A 23,550-nucleotide genomic window follows, 5' to 3' on the forward strand; every position below is an offset into this window, starting at 1 on the left:
TAATCCTGTGAAATTGACACCATCTCACTCGCATAAATGAATTTGCACTGATATTATTTTTAAATTATTAGAATACATTTATTCTTAAGTAAATTATTACATTATAAAATTTAAGGGTTAATTTAAATTCAAAAATGAATAATAAATACTATAAACAGGAGAATCTGTTAAAAATGTCCATGACTTGGATTGCTAATGTATTCTTTGCACATTAGTGTAATAGCCACTTCAACTGTATTTTCATAATGCACCCATATAATAACTGATCTAATATAATAACATATACCCAATGAAAAAGGGACCACAGAGATGCAGCAGACCAGAGAGGCTCGTGGAGAGTCGGTGGTGGATTGCCCTTCTGGCTTTTATTTGAAACGAAAAATCTAGTCAAGAAAAACACATATTTACGTTACTTTATAGCATGTACAGGAAATAATGTTAAATGTAAACAAACAACAAAAGAGGATGAGTTAAACATCCCTGATTGTAGTGCACACACAGATAGGTGTAAACAGGGGGAACAAAGTTTAACAAATAAGCATCATCCATCCATCAAAAATCTAATAAGTATGAATCACTATATGCATTACCGCAGATAGAAATTCCATATAAGCAGAATCGCGGTTTTAGTTCCTAACAATCTCCGATGCTACATAGCTTTAGTATTCATACAGACAACCCACAAAGCCTTACTACACAAAACACAGTCCCTATTGTTATATAATAAAGTACACTAGCTAACTTCCACAACAAATGTCAAAAAGAGTTACGCTTGTCAAGTCTGATTATTTAAATAGTAGAAAAGATAACTGAAACTGTGCTGGCAAGCGTATGTAGATCTGCATCATCACAAGTTCCAGTCAGGAGTATATGCTACTAAAGGTTACAGCATGTGGGATTGTGTTGTTACCCTCAAAAGCCCTCACCCTTCAAAGTCTGTGTTGAGTTCATACAACTGAATGCAGATATACTTCAGCCAAGTATTTTGGCTGAAGCAACAAGCCCTTCAGTATGTAAGCAGAAGGCAACACTTGCAAATAAGATTGTGTTTAGAATTACAATTAGCAGCTGGAGTCAGTACCTAGGGTTAGCCCTAGTTCAATGCACAGTACGAGCTACAATGTTTAATTTTATGTCAGCATTTTGTTTACTTTATAGCAGTGTTAGTTTTGTATAGTGCTTCATTAATGTATGATAAATAACCCAATCAGAGCACAGAATTGTAATGGTCTTTAAAAAATAAAAATATTACATTAAAGGTGTTGAACTACATTTCCCATGAACCTTCACTGTGATGTAAAGCTACTGTAGATTAGGGTAAGGCTGTGGTATGTATGCAGTCATGTATATCACACATCTCCATCGTCAATGCGGGCTACCTGTCTCTCCAGTATATCGATCCTATGACCCTGAGCTAACACCAAAGCACGAAGAGCCCGGATTTCTGTCAAGATGTCAGCCAGCGGGTCATCCTGCGGAGAGAATCAGGAAGAGAGACAGACAATGAGAGGGATGCTTATAAGCACCAGAAAAATTAAAACGTCCTGAAACGATGTGGTTCAAATGGACACGTTTGTTTTGATTACTTTGACTAATGACCCACATTACTGTAACCCAGGCTGTGTTCTTACCTCTCTTCTACATCTCTCCATCGTTCCTTCGGTTTCCCGCCCAACATCTACCTGCTCCATCCCCTCGCCTCCTGTCTCTCTGGAGGTAACGTTTGTTTGTCCGGTTCCAGTGGAGTTAGCCGAGTCACCCTGAGGTAGCAGTTTGGGTCTCCCGCGGAGTGTGTTGCATTTGGAAGGAGGAGCCGTGTAGCCTCCACTCAAGGAGACTAAGACGGGAGGAGCGTCCTGTCCTGCTATCCAGTCTTCAGCTAGAAGGGAGGGCTCTAATCCCGCTGTGTCAGGGTACAAATCCCCCTGGAACAGGTCTGACTGGGGGCCAGTTACAGAACAAGTATATTCTGGGTGTGTAGCCGTTACATACATACCTCTGTATGACATGGTAATGGTTTCATTTAAAGGAAATTTGTCTAAGCATGTCTCAGCTTTGCTTGCTGTCAATATGGCACAATTATACATATATATATATATATATATATATATATATATATATATATATATATATATATATATATATATATATATATATATATATATATATATAAAAACCAGAAACTTAGTTTTACCTTTCTTGGCACAGTCATGGAGATAGGTTCCACTTTCCTTTCATGAAGCTTAAAGAACCTGGCAGAGAACCAAACAAATACAAATTAATGAAGTTCGTAAGTAAGTAAAAGATGAGAAATTATTGCCCACAACAGCAGGCCATTGACTTTATAATTACTGCACTCTGTTCTTTGTTTTTCTATCATTTCATCTCATTACATCTCCAGATGAAATATCGACCTGGCTATCTCGCACTTGTTAACATCCACTCCTCGCTTGCTGAGGAAACCGGCCCCTCTCTGAGGCTCCTTGCTGCTGTAGAGACTGAGGAAGTGAACATAGGGTGACTCGTCGGTTACCTCGAAGTAGCGAATAGTGCAGTCCCCCTGCGAAACAAATGACCATGGATAACGAGAATATAAGAGGTGAAAGTAAGTTAGGGTTAGGACGTTGAATCATGTAGGTCTTCTTAGTATATTTATTTACATATCAGCTATAAAATATTAGCTAAAGTTATGCAGTTGCTTCATAATGATGTTGTAACAATTTTCAGCAATTAGAACCTTACAGTCTAGATTAAAAGTAATAGTACAGGTTTGGGAAGATTTTACCTTTCCACAGAGGTAGACCATGTTTGTGTCTGGGTCGTAGAAAGGAAGTAGAACTCCGTTACTGGTGTCCATTTCCTGAACAGCCATTGGTTCAGAGAGATCGCTCTAGTCACACACACACACACCAAACACAAACACAGAACAAAATAAGAGTGACAGTGCTCATTACTGGTATTTTTACTGGTACCTAAGGTACATTTAGGATAAACTAATTCCATATCTCAGATAAGCATAAAATATACAGATAAATTTAAGGTTGAACGCCTCAAGTACCACTTGTGCCTCCTGATTTCCTGTCACATGATGGCACTAATTTTGGCAATATTTCAAAGGGCATGTCTGTCTCAGTAACAGAAACTGGGAATGAGGCCTCAGCTCAGAAACCTCAACAGCCTGGTTTAAAAGGGGACTGAAAACATTAACATTAACAAGGAGAAAATCATGCATCTGCAAACATCCAATGAGGATACCGACATGAAAGTAAACCGTAACAAATCCTGAGATGAAAATAATATTACTAGTGCATAGAGCAGATGCATCCTTGGCCACCATGGTGACAAAAATACGAGCATGGCGGGAAGGACATGACCAGCAAGAGGATGGAAGACATTAAACAGATAAAAGGGGGGTTTTCTGTCCAGTGATGATTATATGGAAACGCTCGAGCGTGACACTGCTGTAGTGCCGTTAAACACCTTCGAGTGAATCCAGGCACCGATGGTAACGAGTAGAACAGCAAACGGCATCAGCCATCTTTTCATGGTCATGATGTCAAGCTGTCAAATACCATGGCGGATTTTACAGGCGAGCTCATTTCTTGTATTACTGAGGGTCGACACAAAGCCCAATTGAGAACCATCAGCAAGACACTGCAGAGCTACAAGAACACGAAAGACAAGAAAATCTATGACCTACATTTGAAATATGAAGAAACCCGAGAGAAAGTGGAACGCAGCAAGCTATCACCGGAGACGTGAGTCAGAGGAGTACGCTACACGGCCATGCGCTTCCAAAAACAGAAACACGAGTAGAAGAGAAGACGATGGAGAGCAACTGTACTCCAGGTCAGCACCGGGCCACCAAAGAACTGCTGAAGGCCTGTGATGTTCTGAAATCCACAGCAACCGCACCAACTTTTCCCATACTGTACATACTTCTACAAGTATTACTATGATAGTTCTATCCATAAATGCCCACAATATGTTTGACAGTGGTTGTCTGGTGAAAGATGAGAATACTGTAGTGTTGACTTTTCTGTCATTTGAATGTTACATGTAATGTTAATGCTACTAATGTCATGTATTTTGTTTTTTTCTCTTCTGTGTGCTTTCACTTAGGAAATGGGACGGGCTGCCCAATCCAAATACAAACTGTTCTTTTGAATGGGTCTTTCTGCCCAAGTGCCATGATTTGTACATTTTTCTATTGCTATAAAGTTACTGTTATCTCGTCGTACCGTATCCCAGAGAGCTAGCTGTCTCTCACTCATACGGCTAAATCCAGTTGTCAGGATCTTCCCGTCAGCCAGGAAAACGGCCCTCATTGGCCTGGTACCCTCATGGGCCTTGTCCCGCACCTGGGTAGGGGGTGGGGGGGGGGGGGGGGGGGGGGGAATACAACAATCATACAACACCAATCACATACACTACACTACACATACACTACACAGAAATATACACTACACAAAGCAGAAAACCGCTAGGGATGAGTCGGTTGTGGTTGCCACTGTGAGCCGGCCCCTTGGCTCAAGGGAGACGCCCACACACACACACACACACACACACACACACACACACACACACACACACACACACACACACACACACACTCACACACACTCACACACACTATACCCCTCCCTTACTATCAACTGTGTACTGACACTCCCCCATACACCTGCTGCTTGCTTGTGTCTCATTCCTCTGTGTCTATAAATACCCTCAGATCCAGTCCTGCAGTGCTGTTCATTAAACACAGCTGTACCGACGACCTGCTGCTGGAGCCTCTTCTGCCCTCCCGGTGCCTCGAGAGACTCACCTTATTGATATTATTGTTAAACGCGCTTCTCGCGCTCTGAGTTTTCATTAGCGTGCCTTACACTCCGGGCTGTCATAGCTAGCGCTCGTCCTGTTTCTGTTTGTTTTGTGTTCTCATCAAAATAGAAGGTAAAGACGTGTCGCTACCACCGCCTCCCCCGATTCCTCCGTCCAGACGCTCTCAGGGTCACAGGAGTAATACGGGAAATTCATAAACCCGGAGGTAGTGACATTAGGATTGGGACTAGGATTTGTAATTCCCAGTAATCTACATTAGTTTTTTCAAATCTACATTACGGTTGACCTTAAGGACAGTTCCACGTCGGGGGTCGATGATGCGAAGAGCTTTGTCCCTGCAGGTAGTGCAGACCACGCTGCCCTCTCTGTTCCAGCTCACGCTGTAGATCAGGTCTGGGTGGGCATCTCTCAGCTCGTACACCAACTCACCCGTTCCAACGTCCCAAACACATACGACATTGTCACAACCTGGAACAAGACCACAAGAACCCAAATATGAAACTCAAATACATAAAGCCTCTTATTATATATTTTATATTATGTGTCAACAGATCTCGAACATTTCCATTTTTGATATGACCCGGCTCAAACAAATTAGATCCAGCAGGGCCTTGTTGTCCGACTTGCAAATACTTGGACGGATTGCAATGACTGTAATAGGATTTGGGAAAGAATGCAAAACATTTGCTACTTGTGAGCCAGTAAATTCACAGGCCTGATGAGGAAGGAGTTTCTGCCTTTGCATGCAGTGTAGCCAGACTCACACGGCTGACCACGTTCAGTCTATCCTCTATATTCTACACACATACTATAGCATTACAGCGTTCACTTAAAATGTGTTTACAAGGCACAATATTCGAAGCTAAGAAACAAACGTTTGCACATGAACGAGCCAAGATTAGGATAAAAATGAGCTAATCCAAGCAACTCATAGGCATCTAGTGTAGGAACACACACTCACGTATACGCACACACACACACACTCAAACACACACGCACACACACTCACACACACTCAAACACACACGCACACACACTCACGTATACGCACACACACACATACGCACACATACTCACGTATATGCACACACATGCACACACACTCACGTATATGCACACACACAGAGAATAAAATCTGGTTGGTTTCAGTACATAATTTTATCTTGAAAATATACAAACAACACACACACACACACACACTTACCTGCAGTCAGCAAGATGTTAAGGGCGGTTGGGTGCCAAGCCAAAATGCCCACTCTTTTACTGTGTCCCTCTAGGGTTACTGATGCGTCACTCAGGGGTTCTGTGAGACCACCATCAGGAATCTGCCATATCTGTCATCAGCACAGCACAACTGATTTCTTAATCAGACACTTACAATGAATAAAACAGTCAAAGGCCTATAGCAAATCAGATACTTGTTTTGTATGATATACCATATCTCAGTGCAGGATTTAGTATATAAGAATACTAAAATGTTACTTTTAAATTATCACCAAGCTCTTTATCACAGCAGCATTAAACAGCTTAATTTCTTAATTTACTAACTATAGATTCATGAAGAAAATATTTAGTCCTGAGAATTCAGAGCAAAGTCCACTTTTGCTAAGCAGACAGTCTTACAATTACCCAAAATCTCTTTTGGTTAAACCTTAGAAAACTTGCCTTTTGAAGAAAGCCTAATATAAACTGCAATTTGTTGCATGTAATTTAAAAAACATCTGTTTCAAAATATGAAAATAATTTGATTGACAATCCGACCAGTGGCTTGTGATGATATGATCTCTAACCCATCTAACGATCTGTGGATCAGAACACTTCATGCTGAATGAGGGTCCAGAGGTTGTTTGTGATCACATCACATCACATCACCTCAACTCACAATGGGCCAACCTCACAAAATCATCTCTGATGCCACTTCAAACGCAACAAGTTGCTTCTTAACAATATTCATGCAAAACGTAAAAGTAATTGGTGACTTCCCAGTGTTTGCATGCAGCCCCCTTCACTGTAATGTTCCTCCTTTCATGTATCTTGTGCAGCTAATCTGGTCACCAAGCACAATCACATGCACATGCACAATCCTATGCACAACTACATGCACATACACGTTCACATGCACAACCATGTGCACATGCACAATCACATGAACAATCATGGGCTGATACTGCTTGTTCCTTTCATACAGCTTTTATCAAACCTGTGCATGTGTGCTAAATTGGCTCTTCTAGTCTAGGCAACTTAACAAGTAAATAAAAATATTTTAACCAACTAATTCTCTGCACAACTAGAATAACATTAGTATTAGTAGTTAGTAGTACTAGTATTATTCACGATATTGTATTCTTATTACTAGAATCCACAGCTGCAAGAAATGTATTAAATCTTTGTCATTTTAATGCCACCCAAATAAAACATTTATTCTCACTAATAATATTCTATTACCTGGAATGATGAGAATGCATTTGAAGTTTTGCACTTATAGCTGTAGTGCACAATATATTTTTATTATCTAAAAGGTCGACCCGTCATACAGTTTAGGCAGGAATCTCAAACTTATATGGGCATTAACATTGTAATAGCAGCCCTCTGATGGTTGGAACGTCCTTTTGCGTTTTGCAATAGAATGAGCACTACACTAACCTTTATGGTACAGTCTTCTGATGCACTGGCAATGACATTATCATCATGTGGACACCACTGAACATCAAGCACAGGGGCAGCATGACCACACACGCTCGGAGTGGACTGGTCCACCCTTCCACTCTAGAAAGGAAGACAAATGTCTTGTTGCAAAAAGAGCACTGCCCGATAATATATATATATATATACACATATAAACAGTATTGTGTTTTCTGACCTTTGAGAGTGGTAATACAAGAAAGGCTCCACCCCCTCCTGCCTCGACAATAATAGCAATGAACTTTGGATTGGCTGCACAAAGTGGGCCCTCCCACGTCACGCGTGTAATTCTGACATCATCCAGGCAATGCTCCGCCTTCCATGCCTGGGCGAACACATGCCGAAATTTGCTCTGCCTAACCACGCCCCTCCTGATAGACATAACTGAAGAAAAGACAATTTAAAGGAATTATTCTGCAAAATAATTAACATTAGTAATAAAATAAAGATTAATCCCATAAACGTTATGTAGCTTAAATGATTTCGTGCCAATTCGTCCCCACTGACATTTGTTTATTAGCCAGGTTTGCGTTTTTAGATAAACGCACCTCAACAATCATCCATCATCCTTTCACCCAATTAATCAGTCAATCGCTTGCTCAACTCGATACTTAATGAATCCATAGTATTGTAAAGGCATTTGACATTGCTTGTGATAAGTGGCAAACTTATGGCATCATAAAAATGCCTGTAGAAATGCCATTCAGTGCAGGCTAAAGGCAATTCAAGTAAACGCAGAATACTGAGTAAAATAAAAATCTAGGTGAATGCTTAACACAATTATTGGGAGCACCTAGAAAGTCCACATCTCTCAATTACATTAAGGATAATGATTACATGGTACAGGCTTACTGAGAGTAAAGTTAAAGCTAAACTGTCTGTTCGAGCCTTGAGAACTGGGTCAACAGTGGTCTATAGATAATATGTCTTTATGAAGTTCACTGGTGTAATGAAGCAAAAGCAAGGGTGATTTCCTCTGTATTTTAGAAGTCTAAAAGCTCTCGTAACTACGTAGTCCAGACAGTGAACATGGTAAAGTTCGATTTAGCACAAGTCTGAATTTATCACAACTAATCACAAAGTTCGTTGAGCATACGGCAGTAAGTTAAAAAGCAGGTGATTGCACCAAACCTTATAACCATTGCTCTATAAATATAACCGCTCATCACTTGAAAAATACCTTATCCCATAAGGTAATGGACTAGGGCAATTTTATTACAAATGTAACCTGTGATCTATTTAATATTCAAGTATTAATGCTCTAGCGCTACGAATAATGGCATAGGGGATGAGTGTCACTTGAGAACGAGCCGAATGAATGGGTCGTTCACGAATCGTGCGCGTGCAGGCATCGCGAGCGCAGGATTTCCTCCGCACAATAAACCGACAGGACCCTCTCGCGAAGCCTATAGTACGCCAACTGTGGCAAATATGATACATTGATTGAAAAGCAATAATAAACACACACATGCACATTACACTCACACAAATAAACAGATGCTCAGAAAACAAAGGCAAATACAAAGCTTGTCTTATATGATACGTAATTATCTTTAAAAATAAAAATTATTGTAATGTGACCGTATGTTACAGGAGACCTTCTATTAGCTTACTATACCTTGGTTTAAGTTTTAGTTTGATAGAAAAACAGGAACGATGCCACACAACAGTCAATTTATCCTCACGACGCACACGCTGTTTTTATCGACGGGGTATAGTTTGCAAAGCCAAGCCCGGTGGAAGAATTCTGTATAACCTATGGGAGCTCCGACTAATCCATTATGTTACTAAAAAATAATTAAAACTATTCTTATTTGCTCGACCAATATATTTTCAAAATATAAATATTTGGTGAAAACAATTGGAAATAAAAAAAGAAATGAATATAGTCTGCGTAAAGGAATCCTGAGAAAATGCCTAGAATTAAGCACCCTAGTATGAAGCATCAAACGATAGAAGATAGCACGACCACCTGGAAGATCTTTTTTACGCATTAAAAGTCCCTGTCGTAGTATTATTATACGTCGACAACCACAAGCATAAATGATTAATGAACATATATTAATTAAAAATAAGAAAAGGAAAAATATATCGTCAATTTGTTACGATTTAGTTCTGCATCTGCAGTATAATTGCAGCCCGGTGGTGCGTTCGACGTGGGAATTAATGTAGCCTACTTCCTGTTGTTAGTCACTGGTTGCGCAGTTCACATGAAGTCTCAGGTTTACAGTAAATTGAAGGAATTTGTATACGTCACTTATTCCCAAATCTACTAGGCGAAATAGATTAGTATATATCTCACTGTTTCAAGGGCAAAATACCTATAGCACAAAAGTCATATTTCAGACAAAAATTCAAAATAAAAGCAGCGTCTGAAACGGTTCATGGTCCGGTAGATTGGGGATGTAAAAGAAAAACCACCAATATTAATATTTTTTGTAAATTCGGTGTTTTCAGTGGTCTTAAAGAGATGTTATAATGTTATCTGTGAAATACTTTCATATTTCCTGCAGCATTAACCAAAGATAAACAGAGAATAATAATGTCAACAAAGGCTACAATTTACAAAGGTACATAACATGTTTACATTTTACATTAGCAGTTCGCAATTCCAATCACCATTCCCAAAGATCCCAGCACTATCCAGCAGTACAGAGGCCATGTTCAAATAGACACTAGACTCTCTCTCTCTCTCTCTCACACACACACACACACACTCTCGTAAATTGACAGAAAATCCTGTCTTCATACTGAAATTATAGTTGTAATGCATGCACTGAATATTGTTTTCAAAGAAAGGTCCATAATTGATCAAATTAACTCATTGGTTAATGGTCACAGTAAAGGTAGACCTCAAATAGCACTATTTGACCTTTTTAAACATTGGAGATATCCTCACATAAAGCTATATATTCTCATGGCACATACATTCTCAGGGCAATTACCATGTCTAAACTGTAAACAGAGGAATCTGAGAAAACACTTATTTGCACAGAATCTCTTTGTTATCTTACAAAGTGGTATCTAATACAGCCAATAATACTTCATGTCAGCCTATACTGTGGCTTTTATTATATGCTGTAAGGAAAAGACATTATTTAGATTCAGCACTGGGTGTTTTTTTAAGATAATGTAAAAAAAAGTCCATGTAAACAAGCAAACATACAACAGTGAAAGTAAATCTCTATTGTCCAAAAGTAGACATGTAGCGTGAGTCCCCAGGTCTGTATGCCCAGTATACTGTACTGAAAGAGGAACAGGCAGGATTCAGTTCTCTGTTCTTTTCATGAATTGTCACAGATTTGTTTTATAACCTATAGTGATATTCCTCCACAAGACGTGAGCACAGTTCTGAAACTTGTGGTCAAAAGCACCAGTCACCGGTTTGCCCAAGATGACCTCGCCGCTGCGTTTAATACCTCAGAATCCGAAGAAACAGAAACACTCACCACCCGCGTCATTAGAAACCTACTCTGCACCTACACTTGCTGGCCACTTTGTTATCTGCAGCCGTCAAACAGGTGCATTTACAGGTGAAGTTATTGACTTTATCCCCAAAGTTGCTGTGCACAATATATCAGCCACCTTGTTTTCATCCCAGGTCACTTTCTCTACACGAGACTGAATATTACTTGGAGAGAGGAGCTTTCTCAACAAAACAGTGACACCAACATGGTAGTCGTGTGTTAGTAGGGGAGAAGTTGGTATACATTACCAGACACAGAGGTGTTGCTGTACACAGTGAACAGCGAACAGTTTCTTAAATAAATAAATATTTCTAACAAAGTGCGTGGTGAGTGTATGCTTACAGATGGTTCTGTTTTAATGTTTGCTTGCTCTGTTCATGGAGGAAGCATACTTTGTCCTGTGGGTTATCCTACCACGGGGAGAATTCACAGAAGAGTACACAGCGTTTCTCAGTCACCGCGTCTCAAGTCTCTCCATCGGCGTTCCGGCGTCTGGACGTTTCCGACCGTCCGGCGTCCACTTGTTCTTGTATGCATCCCGACGCTGCTACACTATCTGAGGCTGGTGGTGGATGATGCTGGTGTGGTTGGTGGGCATTCGTGCGGGTTCTGGCACAAGAAGGACACTGTTGGGTTTGGACTTGGTCCAGAGTGTGCCGTTAGTGCTCTCAAAGGGACTGGACATGGCGTCTGATATCTGGGAGCTCGTGGTATCGCTGCCGCCGTTGTCCAGGCCGTCCGCTTCGGTGTGTCCGCTGGGCAGCCCGGAGTCTTCGTCGATGGGGCTCACGTCCCCTTCCTCCTCGTCCGTGAGTGTCGGGTAGGCGGGGCTTAAGGGTGACTGGAGGACTCTGCTGCCTGCTCTGCTACCCAATCCAGAGTGCGGTCTGCCATCTGCTGGTAGGATGGCACTACCATTGCGTGACCTGATGCGTTCAATGGTCTGGTCCATTGGGTAAGGAGAAGGTTGAAGAGCAGGGAGGAAATGGCTGTCCTAAAAACAAATATGCAAAATACTGCATAAAAAAGAGTGTTTTTGTAACAAGAATTACAGAAACTTCAGAAAACTGTCAACTGAGATGGAGAAACAACAACGATCCAATATATACAACACTATAAAACAGTAGGAACATCCAAAGAAGTGTGTGTAATTGGAAAGGCCAGAAATCACATCAGAATGAACAAATGCCACACGGCAGCACCCTCACCGGATGTATGAGTGACATGTGGCTGTTCCTCACAAAGGACTCCACCTTCAGACGACTGGCCTCCTTCTCGCTCTCTCGCTCTCTCTCTCTGTCTATTTGTCTCTCTCTCCCTCGCCTGGACGTGTTGAAAATGGCAGGTCTACCCAGGGCGTCCATAGCAATTCCGCCTAGAGTTGAACGACTGTCTCTAGACCGGGGTCGCTCCTGTGCACCAGTGTGGAGGGGTGGGGGGAAGGTTACAGAAAAACATATGAGTATCCATCTTTGCCAACCAATATGAGCACTAATATCTCATAAACAAATTAAAGCAGCACATTCAGTAGCAGAGAGATCACCAACCCACCAGTGAGCTGAGACTGGTACGTATAGTTCCTTCAACTCTTAGTGGCGTCATCTCATCCATCTGATAGGGACAGAAAAAAATGATTTAATAAATGAATGAAAAAAATACATGATGGCATGTATTGATGAACTGATGAAGTACCGTTAAAGTTGCTTTAGTGTGTGTGTGTGTGTTTATGTGTGTGTACCTGGTATTTATTATCTGTGCAAACTGAGCCAACCCTCCGTATTGAGGCCTGTCTGGATAGAGTGCAGATCTCTTCCCTGAGTAAATGAGAGAGGAGGACTCCTTGTCAGTCACACTTCTCTAATGACATTGGATAAAGTGTCTGATTTAGCATAGCACATGCTAATCTGTAGAACAAGAGTTAAACGCAGAGGTCCAAGATGGTCCCCCAAAAATAAAAAAAACATTAACAACCGAAGATGATGTGTAGGTAATAAAGCTTTGTGGTTTGCCGTAGCAACAGATAAACAGCTAAAAGGATTTGCTTGTCTAGGTTTTCTTACTTTTTCTCAATCAGCTCCATAGTCAGCTGCTTGTTTTTCCGTTTGTGATATCGATTCACTGTCATGACGACAACCAGAAGAACAAGCACCAGGATCCCAGCTGCACACCCGATGACGATGAGCATGAGGATGTGCACTGTGGGCTTCACTGACTCTGTTAAACCCACACACACACCTCAAAAACACACACACACACACACACACACACACACACACACACACACACACACACACAAACACCAGTCAGCTATCATATATCCCTCTTCTGACTCATCCGGCCAACTCAATTTTCTGGAGAATTTACACTCTGTGCATGTGCATAACATGTGCACTAGGGGTCAGCAATGATACTTTCTTTCAATCCCCGGGCTGGCCAAAACAGAGGGCAGCGAAATACTACCAAAAACGTTATTTCATGTTACAACATGTTACTGATCAAGGTACCTGAACTTGTTTATCGGCAGCTGTGTAGGTATCTTTTCAACTGCTGTTTCCAGTTATATTTTAATGTTAATCGACAAAGCCTGCGTAAACAATTTAACACACACACATACCCTCTATAGTTATTTCCAAGTCACTTTTCCCCGATCCCACCACGTTGGTAGCCACACATTCGTAGGTTCCTTGGTCCGTCAGGAGGAGCGGCCTGGTGAACTGCAGGAACTCCTTTTGCACGGTCACACCCTCTGGTAATCCTCCCTGTTTTCTGTGGGATCAAACATTGTTCTTTGATTAATTGTAATTGCAAGGAAGAGATGAGGTGGTACTTCCATTTCAGAATTTATGACTGGAAATACGAACCTGTAGCCTAAAACGAGCATTGTTGACTTAGTGTGAATCCTAATCTTACTAAGCGACATATCTCTGTATTCAGTTATGACAAAATCCTGCTGGAGTTTTTGGTCATGGATCCGAGCAGGATAGTAGTTGATTTGCTGTAGGTTGATTTGATTAATTAACAGTTAATGAACATAATATATACAAATTATTTTCAACAATATTGCGTTTGTACTGTCTCGGTAGTCACAACTCTGCAAATATGAGACATGTTTTAGTAGAGACACACAGTCATTTTGCATAATGGCTGTATGGATATTGTGGTCTGCATACAATCATGTCCACGTCCGCCTAGCCACCTGTCCTCATCCCTCATAACTGTCCATAGACCGCGACATATGAACCTTGCCGACTGCCAAACTAATCAAACGTAACGTCTGCTATAACGTGCTACAGCTACACACCGCCTTGCCACTCATGCCCCAGTCATCATCAACCGATTCCCCCTCTTTCTCATCCCCCTCTCCCTCTTTCTCATCCCCCTCTCCCTCCCTCGTGTGAAAGTCTGCTCCTGACGGTTTCGCACAAGCCGCAACTTGACACCAGAGCGCAGTTACTTCACTTGCTTTGCATGCGCACCAAGCAGGTTCTCCCACTTAGGACACCTGCCAAAATGTGTAGCGTCTGTTTGTGTGTGTGTGTGGGTGCGTGTGTCTGTAAGACAATGCTCAAGATACAAGACTCAAACTACTTTAAGGTGTGTGCATGCGATTCACTCATACAAACACAAAATTAGGCACAACTAGCAAAATTACACTTATTCATAACACGAATACGCCGTAAGTGTTCCCTTTAATACAAATCCAAACACGATCGTGGGGACTTGAGGCTCCATCTGGTAAACAGGTATATCGACAAGGGCGTGATAATGAATTTAGCTGATTGAATCACTGATGTGCCACACCTCGAGACTGGATTACTGTGGCATGCAGGCAGATAGACAAACAGGAACTCCACAAGCAGCTATAAGTCCAGATCCAAAGTTGACACAGCAAATGAAAACCTACCAACAAGTCTCCCCGTCTCTGAAATCTACACAGGTCAAACCTAGTCCAGGTTTTGACCCCTGTTGATTGGTATTTCCCATTACATTTTAAATGCAGATTAGGCTAAACTGTTTTGTTTGGTCACAGTGGCTTGATTGTACAATTTTGTATCTATACGATTTAGTTTTTATTTATTTAGTGTCTGTATAATATTTTTAATGGAGGCAAAATCACAATAGCTTTTTAAAAATAATAGCATATACCTTAAGCATGCTATTATTAAGACACACAATTATTACTGTGATGTCGGCTTAATTCCATGTAAGTACGGTATCAAATAGTGGTTTCATAGAGACAAAACTTTAAAGTATTACGAATTCACTGTCAAAGTTTTGGTTTAAGTAATTCTGCTGCTTAGTATGATCCTCAGAAATATCCACCTTTGGCCATTCTCACCTACAAAACTTCCTATATTAGTGCGTATCAAATGTTTTTTAAAGCGTGGAGAATTCCTCCAAAGAGCTGAATTACAAGCAGGCAAACTGAGAGACGGGCCAGAAGGAGGCCAGGCAGCTGAGTATCTTACCTGGTCCAGGTGAACTCGTGTGGTTTGGGGTTTCCTTTAGCATCACACTGGAGCATCGCACCCTCCAGCCCCACATACCAGTTATGATTATAACCTGAGACCACTGCATCCGGGGGGTCTAACACACACACACACACACACACACACACACACACACACACACACACACACACACACACACACACACACACACACACACATTTAGTACCAACACCATTCAAAACACAAGTTTTCATCTCAGGACCTTTTATTTGACCCTTCGGTGAACTTTACTACTACTAATGTCATCTTTCCACATAACGGTAAAAACATACAAATAAAGACGTGAGGGATTTCACTGAGTGGACTATTAAATATTCCATTCAGCCTCCTCACGCACACACCCTAGAAGCGCTTAGCTAATTTCTTGGAACCTAAAACACTAAGACAATGAGTCAACCAGAAGACAGGTAGTGTCAGCCGTGACACAGACATGAAATAGGCGTTACAGTCCAGTCACCACAGGCACAGCTAGGGTGACCTCACAGAAGAGGGCATTTCCCACTGGAGAATACAAGTGCAAAGTAAATCATCTCATTCTATAAGTAATAGATATTTTTTTTCAAAAACAACAACAAGGCTTGCTGATTCACCTTGCTTAAAAGTAGCAGAGCAAACCCAATGGGTTTTATTTTTTGCCATGCAATTTAATAACATCCACCATGTTTGGTCATGCCAGACAGACTCATCACACCTCAGCTCATGCCCATACATGGTTACCACTAATATTAAAATAACAACAACAACAAACTGCCCAGACACGGTAAACGGTGAACAGGGGGAACTCACAGTGGACGACGATTTGGTTGGTGAGCCTACGTGGGGATTTCAGGGTGGGGTGCCACACCAGGCAGTCCAGCCTGCGTCCGTTCAGGCTCCGTAGAGGGTGGAGGGAGAAGGTGATGGAGGTAACGCCGTTGTCCTGACTACGGTTCTGGCTGGTGCCTGCCAGCTCAGTGTCCCAGGAGAGGCCCGGCTGAGGCTTTGCAACGGAGCGGCACGTGGCCGCCGGCCGGAAGGACTGTCCCTCCACTAGTGTAACAGGGTCCAGGGAGGAGATGGGTATGGCTGAGAGAGATGGAGACACGGGTGTGTAAGACGTGGCTAAATAGTGAACTTTCTTACGTTATTTTTCAAGCTAGTGTCACAGTGCCCATCTGGAGAGACTCACTCTCTGCCTTACACACACACACACACACACACACACACACACACACACCTTCCCTGTTCCAGGTCCCCTGATTATTTCTCCATGCTTGCCTTCCTGTTCCTCCCTGTATTTATGGCTGTTTAGGCCCGTTCATTGTTCCTCACTACCGCACTGGTGCCAGACCCCCTGCGTGTCACCATCGCTCTACCGCTATGCTGCGGCTTTTACCCACAGCAAACACACACACACACACACACACACACACACCACCGCTCTACCGCTACGCTGTCGCTTTCACCCACAGCAAACACACACACACACACACCACCGCTCTACCGCTACGCTGTTGCTTTCACCCACAGCAAACACACACACACACACACACACACACACACACACACACACCACCGCTCTACCGCTACGCTGTCTCTTTCACCCACAGCAAACACACACACACAAACACACCACCGCTCTACCGCTACGCTGCGGCTTTCACCCACAGCGCTGCTCCTTTCTGTTCCTGTCAGCTTACTGCTGTGGCCTTTCTTTCACTTTTGTTTCATGGGAGAATGAAGAGACTCCAGATGTGCACTTGTGGTTCACTCCCTCCCAACACCCTTCACAACTCGTCAAATGGTGAGGTGAGGATGTTGATACAGGGTGTGATTTAGGTTGAACTACTGTACCCCACTGACTCCAATAACAATCTTGTGACATACAACGTATTTTTGTGACAGATGTCACAGATTTATATCATACTTAGTATACGCTCTGAGATTCACCAAACTATTACATCAACAAGAGAATTTATGACAATTTGATAATGCATTTTTACCCAGTGTAAAAATGCTTTTGTTTTTTCCAGTTGCACCTCCTTCAAGGTGAGTGTATGCTAACAGCACATCGCTGTGGAACTTTCTGCCTCATGGCATTGACAAACATCTAAAGAAAGTTTGAAACTGAATAGGAGGACACACACACACACACACACACACACACACACACACACACACACTCCTTGTCAGCTTTGAAAAGTCTGCTGCTTCAGTCATCCAGCCTGGGACATACAGCAAACCATCAGCACACAGCACGGCTGAAATTCAAACCAAGGGCAGGATGTCCGTCTGCGCTGTACGTTGGGTTTTATCCTGCAGTGCTGTAACATCTACACAGACTCACTCTGCACGATGAGAGTTATCGGTGCCTCGAATTTCCCAGAAGGGAAGGTGGCGATATTACAGGTGTATTTGCCCTCGTCTGCCACCTCCGTGTTCATGAGAATGAGAGCGGAGTTGGCTATGGGGTCGCTGTACTCGAAGCGCACGCGGCCCGCGTACGAAGGCGATTCTGAGACACAGGAGAAACAGAAGAGAGTTCTGCCAGTGACAGGTTGAACAGCAGCTCCAGAACAGGAAACGGGTAACAGGAAATGTCATGCCTGCTATACTGCACATGACGTCCTTATTATGGATGAACTCTTATTAAACATTGAAAACAAAAATCTTCCTTAGAAGATATAGGAAGCAAAGCTAAAGGGATTTCGCTAAAGCAAAATCAATTTTTACAGCAGTCTATGAAAAACATTATGATTTCCTATTCAATTTGTGTGTGCGACAGAACACAGTGCAGTTGAAAACTAAAAGCAGATGTTAGACATATGTCCTACCTAGCGGCCCATCCAAATAATGAGCTGTTATAATTTGCTCTTTGCTTCCATCTTGCTTTTCCAGATTCCAGATGACTTGAACTATCACCTCCCCCTGTGATACCTGGTACTGACAGGGAAAAATGGTTTCTCCTTCCGCTGAAGAAACTACAGTTGGAGATAAGGGCTCCAGGAAAATTCCTCCATTTACACAGGACACTATAAGAGCGGAAGAGAGAAGAGAGAGAGAGAGAGTCACTTTGTGGAACATTGAGGAACTACGAACAAGTGGTGACAAAAAGATTCTTATTTCAACCAATTGGTTGCTGCATGTCATATTCATTCCCCTACTAAAACAGACTGTCAACTGTCCATTATAAATATAGCAGGTCAAAATATGTTTTTTACATATTTTACCAGGAATTACTTCAAAATATTAACATGAAATTTTGTGAAAACAAAACCATGCAGCCAGGAAATTAATTGCCTCAACTCCGGGAACCCGAGCTCCAGCCAGCCCTGCTAAACACTCCTACTAAGCTCGGGATGGGCCGAGCTCTGGCAAAGACGGAGGTTCAACAAAACAAAACACAGGGACAGACTGAATGTGATGGGCAGATGGAGGAGAGAATGAGAGAGAAGCAGGAGTCTAGAAAAGGCAGATATGCTGCTCGACTTGTTGCCCAGTGTGTCAACAGTAATTATCTCTGGGTGGCAAGAGTGCAAATACATCCACCCCTGCGCGCGCACACACACACACACACACACACACACACACACACACACACATACATGCATGCATGCAAAGAGCTCACTGATAGCACTGAGTCGCAAGACAAATCTCTGAATCTGTATCTCTGCAGGTATTCAACACAAAACACACATTTGTACATTTTATTTCCTTTCTCCATCACCTCCCTGTGTGGAGTTTCTTCTAGAGGAAGAACTTTGCAGTATTTACAGGACACAGTCCATAGAGAATTTCATTAAAGCAAAGCGTCTATGACAATAGTACCTAAACCCAGAGATCTTATGTGCATCATTTCCATAGTGGGTAACAGGCACACATATTAAATTTGAAGCCTGAAAAAGAAAATATTGCGCATCCTGTGACACATTATGTAGGATTGACTGTGATAAATGTACAAAATATGTATTGAATACTAGACTCAAATCTGGTTAAAGTTAAAGTAAATTATAACTCAGGCAAAATAAGAACTACAACAGGAAGTCAGTTACTAACCAGCTCGTTGTTTGAGTCTATGAATAATCAGGTGTATTTTCCATAATCCAAGTTCAATAAAGAACTTAGAAGACTGAAGAAAGACTGAATTGCTTAAGAGCAATATATTTATTTAATTATTGAACTTGAACTGGAAATGTTTTGTAGACTTACATTATAGTCATAGTGTATAAAGCTGAGCTGGGCAAATATGACAAAAGATTAAGATATACAGATGCCCATTAAAATAATCTGTTTTACATTAAATGTCCTCTCATGAGAACGTATCTCGTTTGTCCTATTCTGTATATCTAACACACCCATACACACACTGTATGCTGTATTTTTTTTTATAAAGAAAAAGCTGAATTAAAAACAAACACATACATTTTCCTGTAATTGTGGGGGGTGTTCATTCCCAAATAGTGTTAATGTACAAAATACCCACACCCTACAATACTCCCACACAAACATTCACATTTTCCCAAACAAATACTTGTCTATATGTGTTAGGGAGGGATATTCTGTCACAGTGAATCCCACACACACACACAGGAGGGCAGGAGGAAAAGAAGGCGAGTTCCTCATAACCAGTTCTTCCTGAAATATTGGACAACTGTGAACGTGTTGTTGATGCTTCCAGTCACCAAGCCAAAGGACTTGAGCAACGAGCAAGAAATGTAAAGTTATTCAGGAAAATATACAACACATATGCATAAATGAGACACAAAATGTTAAATGTGCCTACTTACATAAATTCCAGATTATCAAAATCCTCGAACATTTTAATACTGACGTCATTGTCCACGCGCGAATTCTCGGATTTTACCCCAAATACAAACTTCCAGATCTACTGCCTTCAGATCAAGAGCGTAACATAATCAGAAAAGGTGTTGTAGACCAGATCGAAGAAGATACTCCGAAAAAATACTTCCAATCACTTGTTAGTTTCGAATTATTAGATTTTTCAGGGGTGTTTAAAAATAACCAAAAAAATAATAAAGAATAACAATAAATTATAAAAATAAAAAAGAATGATCACCAAATTCTAGTCAAAAACTCTTATTCACTGTTGTCCACACGGAACATTAATCATATGCTCAAATATTCTCAGTCCTTTGCGAGAGGTTAATTGGTTCAGCTGAAATATTTTTCCCCGATAAAAGCATGTGGATTGTACCAACATCGACGATAAATGAAAAACAGATGTTGAATTAATCAATCCAGGTAGATATGTACAAATCCATGTCAATCAGATGAGCTTTCCTCCCAAACACCTGTTGGCCAGGTTGAGCTGTGCGCTGCTGCGCGCTCTCTCACTCACGAGCACTGACCCAACTTTCCAGTTCTCAGGAACTCAAGAGGAGTGTTTCAACGAAGAAGGGGGTGTCATGTGTGTGAAATTTAAATAACATTTAATTGCTTTGATTGAATTATACATGGTTATTTTTGCCTGTCACGTGTATTTAAGTGTATCATATGTATACGTTCATTTTATAACATTTGATAAAACATGTTGGCTGTTTTTTCTTACAGTTAATGTATTTGAATGCCTACATCATCCTCCCTTTAAAGATACCTGATTTCAGACAGTAACACGAGAACAGATAATCAAACTGAAGAATTTACAACATATCTGATTATCATGCAGAGTAAAGAATAGACTATCTTCTCTTTGAAGATAGCTGACTTCAGACACCAACATTGGGTTTGAACAGATCATCAAACTGGGAAATGTAAAACATATCCGATGATCATGCACTAACAAACGTCACATTATGTTGATGTTACCAACGCAAACCGAAAGGACTAACTTCTGGATGCATTAGCGTATCTAGTGGCAGTATTTGCCTGTAGGTGAACAGACAGTATAACCTGCAAACTTGTTCTTCATTAAAATCAGTTAGAGCCTCAGGCAAAGCTACGACATAAAGATTAGGCTATCTTTCCAAAAATCAGCAACGTTGCATGACATGTTGACCCCAAAAATAGGAAGGAGGGTGGAGGGGTGGTACGTACAATCAGTACCGCATAAACCTTTGACCAAACTGTGCTTTATTTAAATATACTTAATTATTATACTACTCTTAATGTGTGGGATAATGCCACCTGGTGTCCAAGTTAGGTTACTGCGGCGTGTTATTCTACCCGATTCCACGTAGTGTTTGTACATATCAGTGTTTAGCGACAGTGTTCATGTTTGCTGAATGCTCTTTAAGAACATCTTAAAAGAACATTTTTGTGGAAAATCAGCTTCCCAATACTTTTTACTCAGATGTTCACCCTGCAAGTGTTGCACTGGACCTATGAGGGTAATGCATACAGTGTATATTCCAACTAGCACTCAGTTGGTCTCTACAGGCTGAGATAATCACTTTCATTATCCCATATCAAATTGTTATGTAAATTACAATTATACCACAAACTACCAGACAGTGAGAATGTTTGTCTTTCGTATTAGATGTGTTAGTCAAACAATGGAAAACTATATACAATTAAGGTAAAAATGATTAGCACTCTAGGAACATTTGCCTAAAACACTGCCCAATGTTTGCAATATTCATAAAATTTTATATAGTGAATCATTCATCAATAATATGGCCTCATTTTGGTACACGTTGGAATGTAAAATAAATATTCAAGATTTATTTAGGAAAAATCTGTTAAACACTGAGATTGTCAAAATTGTGATTTCAAAACAAATGAGCTGGGTTTGAATCCACACCTGTGCAGTCAATTAGCACTGAACCATATTTAAGTCAAGTAAATATCACTTGACCACTTGAATGAAAGAGAAACTCCAGGGTTGTTCTATAATCTTTTAAGAAGCAATATCATCGTGTCAAAAACAGTGGACCTTCATTTTCAGGGGAAGGATATACAGCTATAACTGCATCATCGAAAAGAAACAGAGTCTGTTAAAATTAAACCTGGCCGTGGTCAAAAACGCAAGATTTCCAAAACTTTGCAGCAAAAAATTATCAGAAGTCAAAAAGAATCCCTGGACCTCCGCAAAGATGATTGTTGCTGAACCAGCTTCCTTCTGGACTTGATGTTTCACACAATACTGTTGCAAGGGCTCTTCATCGTGGTGGAGTTTGTGATCATCGTCCAAGAAAAACGCTGTTGTTCTCACAGCGGCACATCAGAACCAGACTGACCTTCACCAGAGACGATCTGAAACATAAGGGTGAGTTTTGGAAGTCTGTGCTTTGGACTGATGAACCCACACCTGAGCTGTTTGGGCATGTGGATGTTGCTTTTGTTTGGTGGAGGAAGGACAAGGGCTTCAGTCCTAGAACTACTGTCCCCACAGTGAAGCGTGCTGCTAGAGCCATAATGGGGGCTGCTACTGTCCCCACAGTGAAGCGTGCTGCTAGAGCCATAATGGGGGCTGCTACTGTCCCCACAGTGAAGCGTGCTGCTAGAGCCATAATGGGGGCTGCTACTGTCCCCACAGTGAAGCGTGCTGCTAGAGCCATAATGGGGGCTGCTACTGTCCCCACAGTGAAGCGTGCTGCTAGAGCCATAATGGGGGCTGCTACTGTCCCCACAGTGAAGCGTGCTGCTAGAGCCATAATGGGGGCTGCTACTGTCCCCACAGTGAAGCGTGCTGCTAGAGCCATAATGGGGGCTGCTACTGTCCCCACAGTGAAGTGTGCTGCTAGAGCCATAATGGGGGCTGCTACTGTCCCCACAGTGAAGCGTGCTTCTAGAGCCATAATGGGGGCTGCTCTGCTGCTCCTGGGACAAGAAACCTTGTTTCCATTTAAAAAAAGAGGATCATATGGATATTTTAATCATCATCACAACAGCTGCTTCCAGTCTAGGGTTAGATCCTTGCTGGGTATTCCAACAAGACAATGACCTGAAGCATACATCAAAGCAAGTCAAAGACATTTTGACTTAAAAACTACCAGGTTGTCATCTTTGGATCAGAAAGGATACACTACTGACTACTGTAAAAGGGCTTTTTTTTCCTAATAAAATGTTCATTTGACCTTATGCAGATGTTTGTTCTTGTGGACGCACAAATT

General features: G+C 41.5%; 2 protein-coding genes across 3 annotated transcripts; both read right to left on the reverse strand.

Annotated features, from left to right (window-relative positions):
* Window positions 1–339: 339 nt before the first annotated feature.
* coro1b (coronin, actin binding protein, 1B) lies at window positions 340–9,806 on the reverse strand. The gene is made up of 11 exons (XM_076971971.1): window positions 9,140–9,806; window positions 7,700–7,905; window positions 7,483–7,605; window positions 6,044–6,173; window positions 5,126–5,307; window positions 4,242–4,361; window positions 2,786–2,890; window positions 2,415–2,560; window positions 2,195–2,252; window positions 1,632–1,940; window positions 340–1,472 (listed from the first exon to the last, which is right to left on the reverse strand). The coding sequence occupies exons 2-11, from the start codon at window positions 7,901–7,903 to the stop codon at window positions 1,350–1,352; spliced, it is 1,500 nt and encodes a 499-aa protein (XP_076828086.1). The 5' UTR covers window positions 7,904–7,905; window positions 9,140–9,806; the 3' UTR covers window positions 340–1,349.
* Window positions 9,807–10,061: 255 nt separating this feature from the next.
* On the reverse strand, window positions 10,062–20,846 carry nectin4a (nectin cell adhesion molecule 4a). Of its 2 annotated transcripts, none has more exons than XM_076971970.1 (11): window positions 20,266–20,846; window positions 18,313–18,510; window positions 17,826–17,993; window positions 16,286–16,564; window positions 15,458–15,575; window positions 13,603–13,754; window positions 13,049–13,202; window positions 12,727–12,802; window positions 12,540–12,599; window positions 12,197–12,400; window positions 10,062–11,982 (listed from the first exon to the last, which is right to left on the reverse strand). In XM_076971970.1, the coding sequence occupies exons 1-11, from the start codon at window positions 20,312–20,314 to the stop codon at window positions 11,536–11,538; spliced, it is 1,905 nt and encodes a 634-aa protein (XP_076828085.1). In that variant the 5' UTR covers window positions 20,315–20,846; the 3' UTR covers window positions 10,062–11,535. The 2 variants fall into 2 exon arrangements, with proteins under 2 accessions (XP_076828085.1, XP_076828084.1); XM_076971969.1 differs by having other exon boundaries at window positions 13,049–13,223.
* Window positions 20,847–23,550: the final 2,704 nt, after the last annotated feature.

Source organism: Brachyhypopomus gauderio, chromosome 14 (genome assembly GCF_052324685.1).
Source record: "Brachyhypopomus gauderio isolate BG-103 chromosome 14, BGAUD_0.2, whole genome shotgun sequence".
Lineage (NCBI taxonomy): Eukaryota > Metazoa > Chordata > Actinopteri > Gymnotiformes > Hypopomidae > Brachyhypopomus > Brachyhypopomus gauderio.

Coding starts and splice junctions, on each gene's coding strand:
- coro1b (XM_076971971.1), bottom strand. CDS start 7,903: ATGTCTATCAGGAGGGGCGTGGTTAGGCAGAGCAAATTTCGGCATGTG. Junction 1,941..2,194: donor CCATGACTGTGCCAAGAAAG/GTAAAACTAAGT, acceptor ACTGGCCCCCAG/TCAGACCTGTTCCAGGGGGA. Junction 1,473..1,631: donor TGGAGAGATGTAGAAGAGAG/GTAAGAACACAG, acceptor TTCTCTCCGCAG/GATGACCCGCTGGCTGACAT.
- nectin4a (XM_076971969.1), bottom strand. CDS start 20,314: ATGACGTCAGTATTAAAATGTTCGAGGATTTTGATAATCTGGAATTTA. Junction 17,994..18,312: donor TTATTTGGATGGGCCGCTAG/GTAGGACATATG, acceptor CCTGTGTCTCAG/AATCGCCTTCGTACGCGGGC. Junction 12,600..12,726: donor GCACAGATAATAAATACCAG/GTACACACACAT, acceptor TGTCCCTATCAG/ATGGATGAGATGACGCCACT.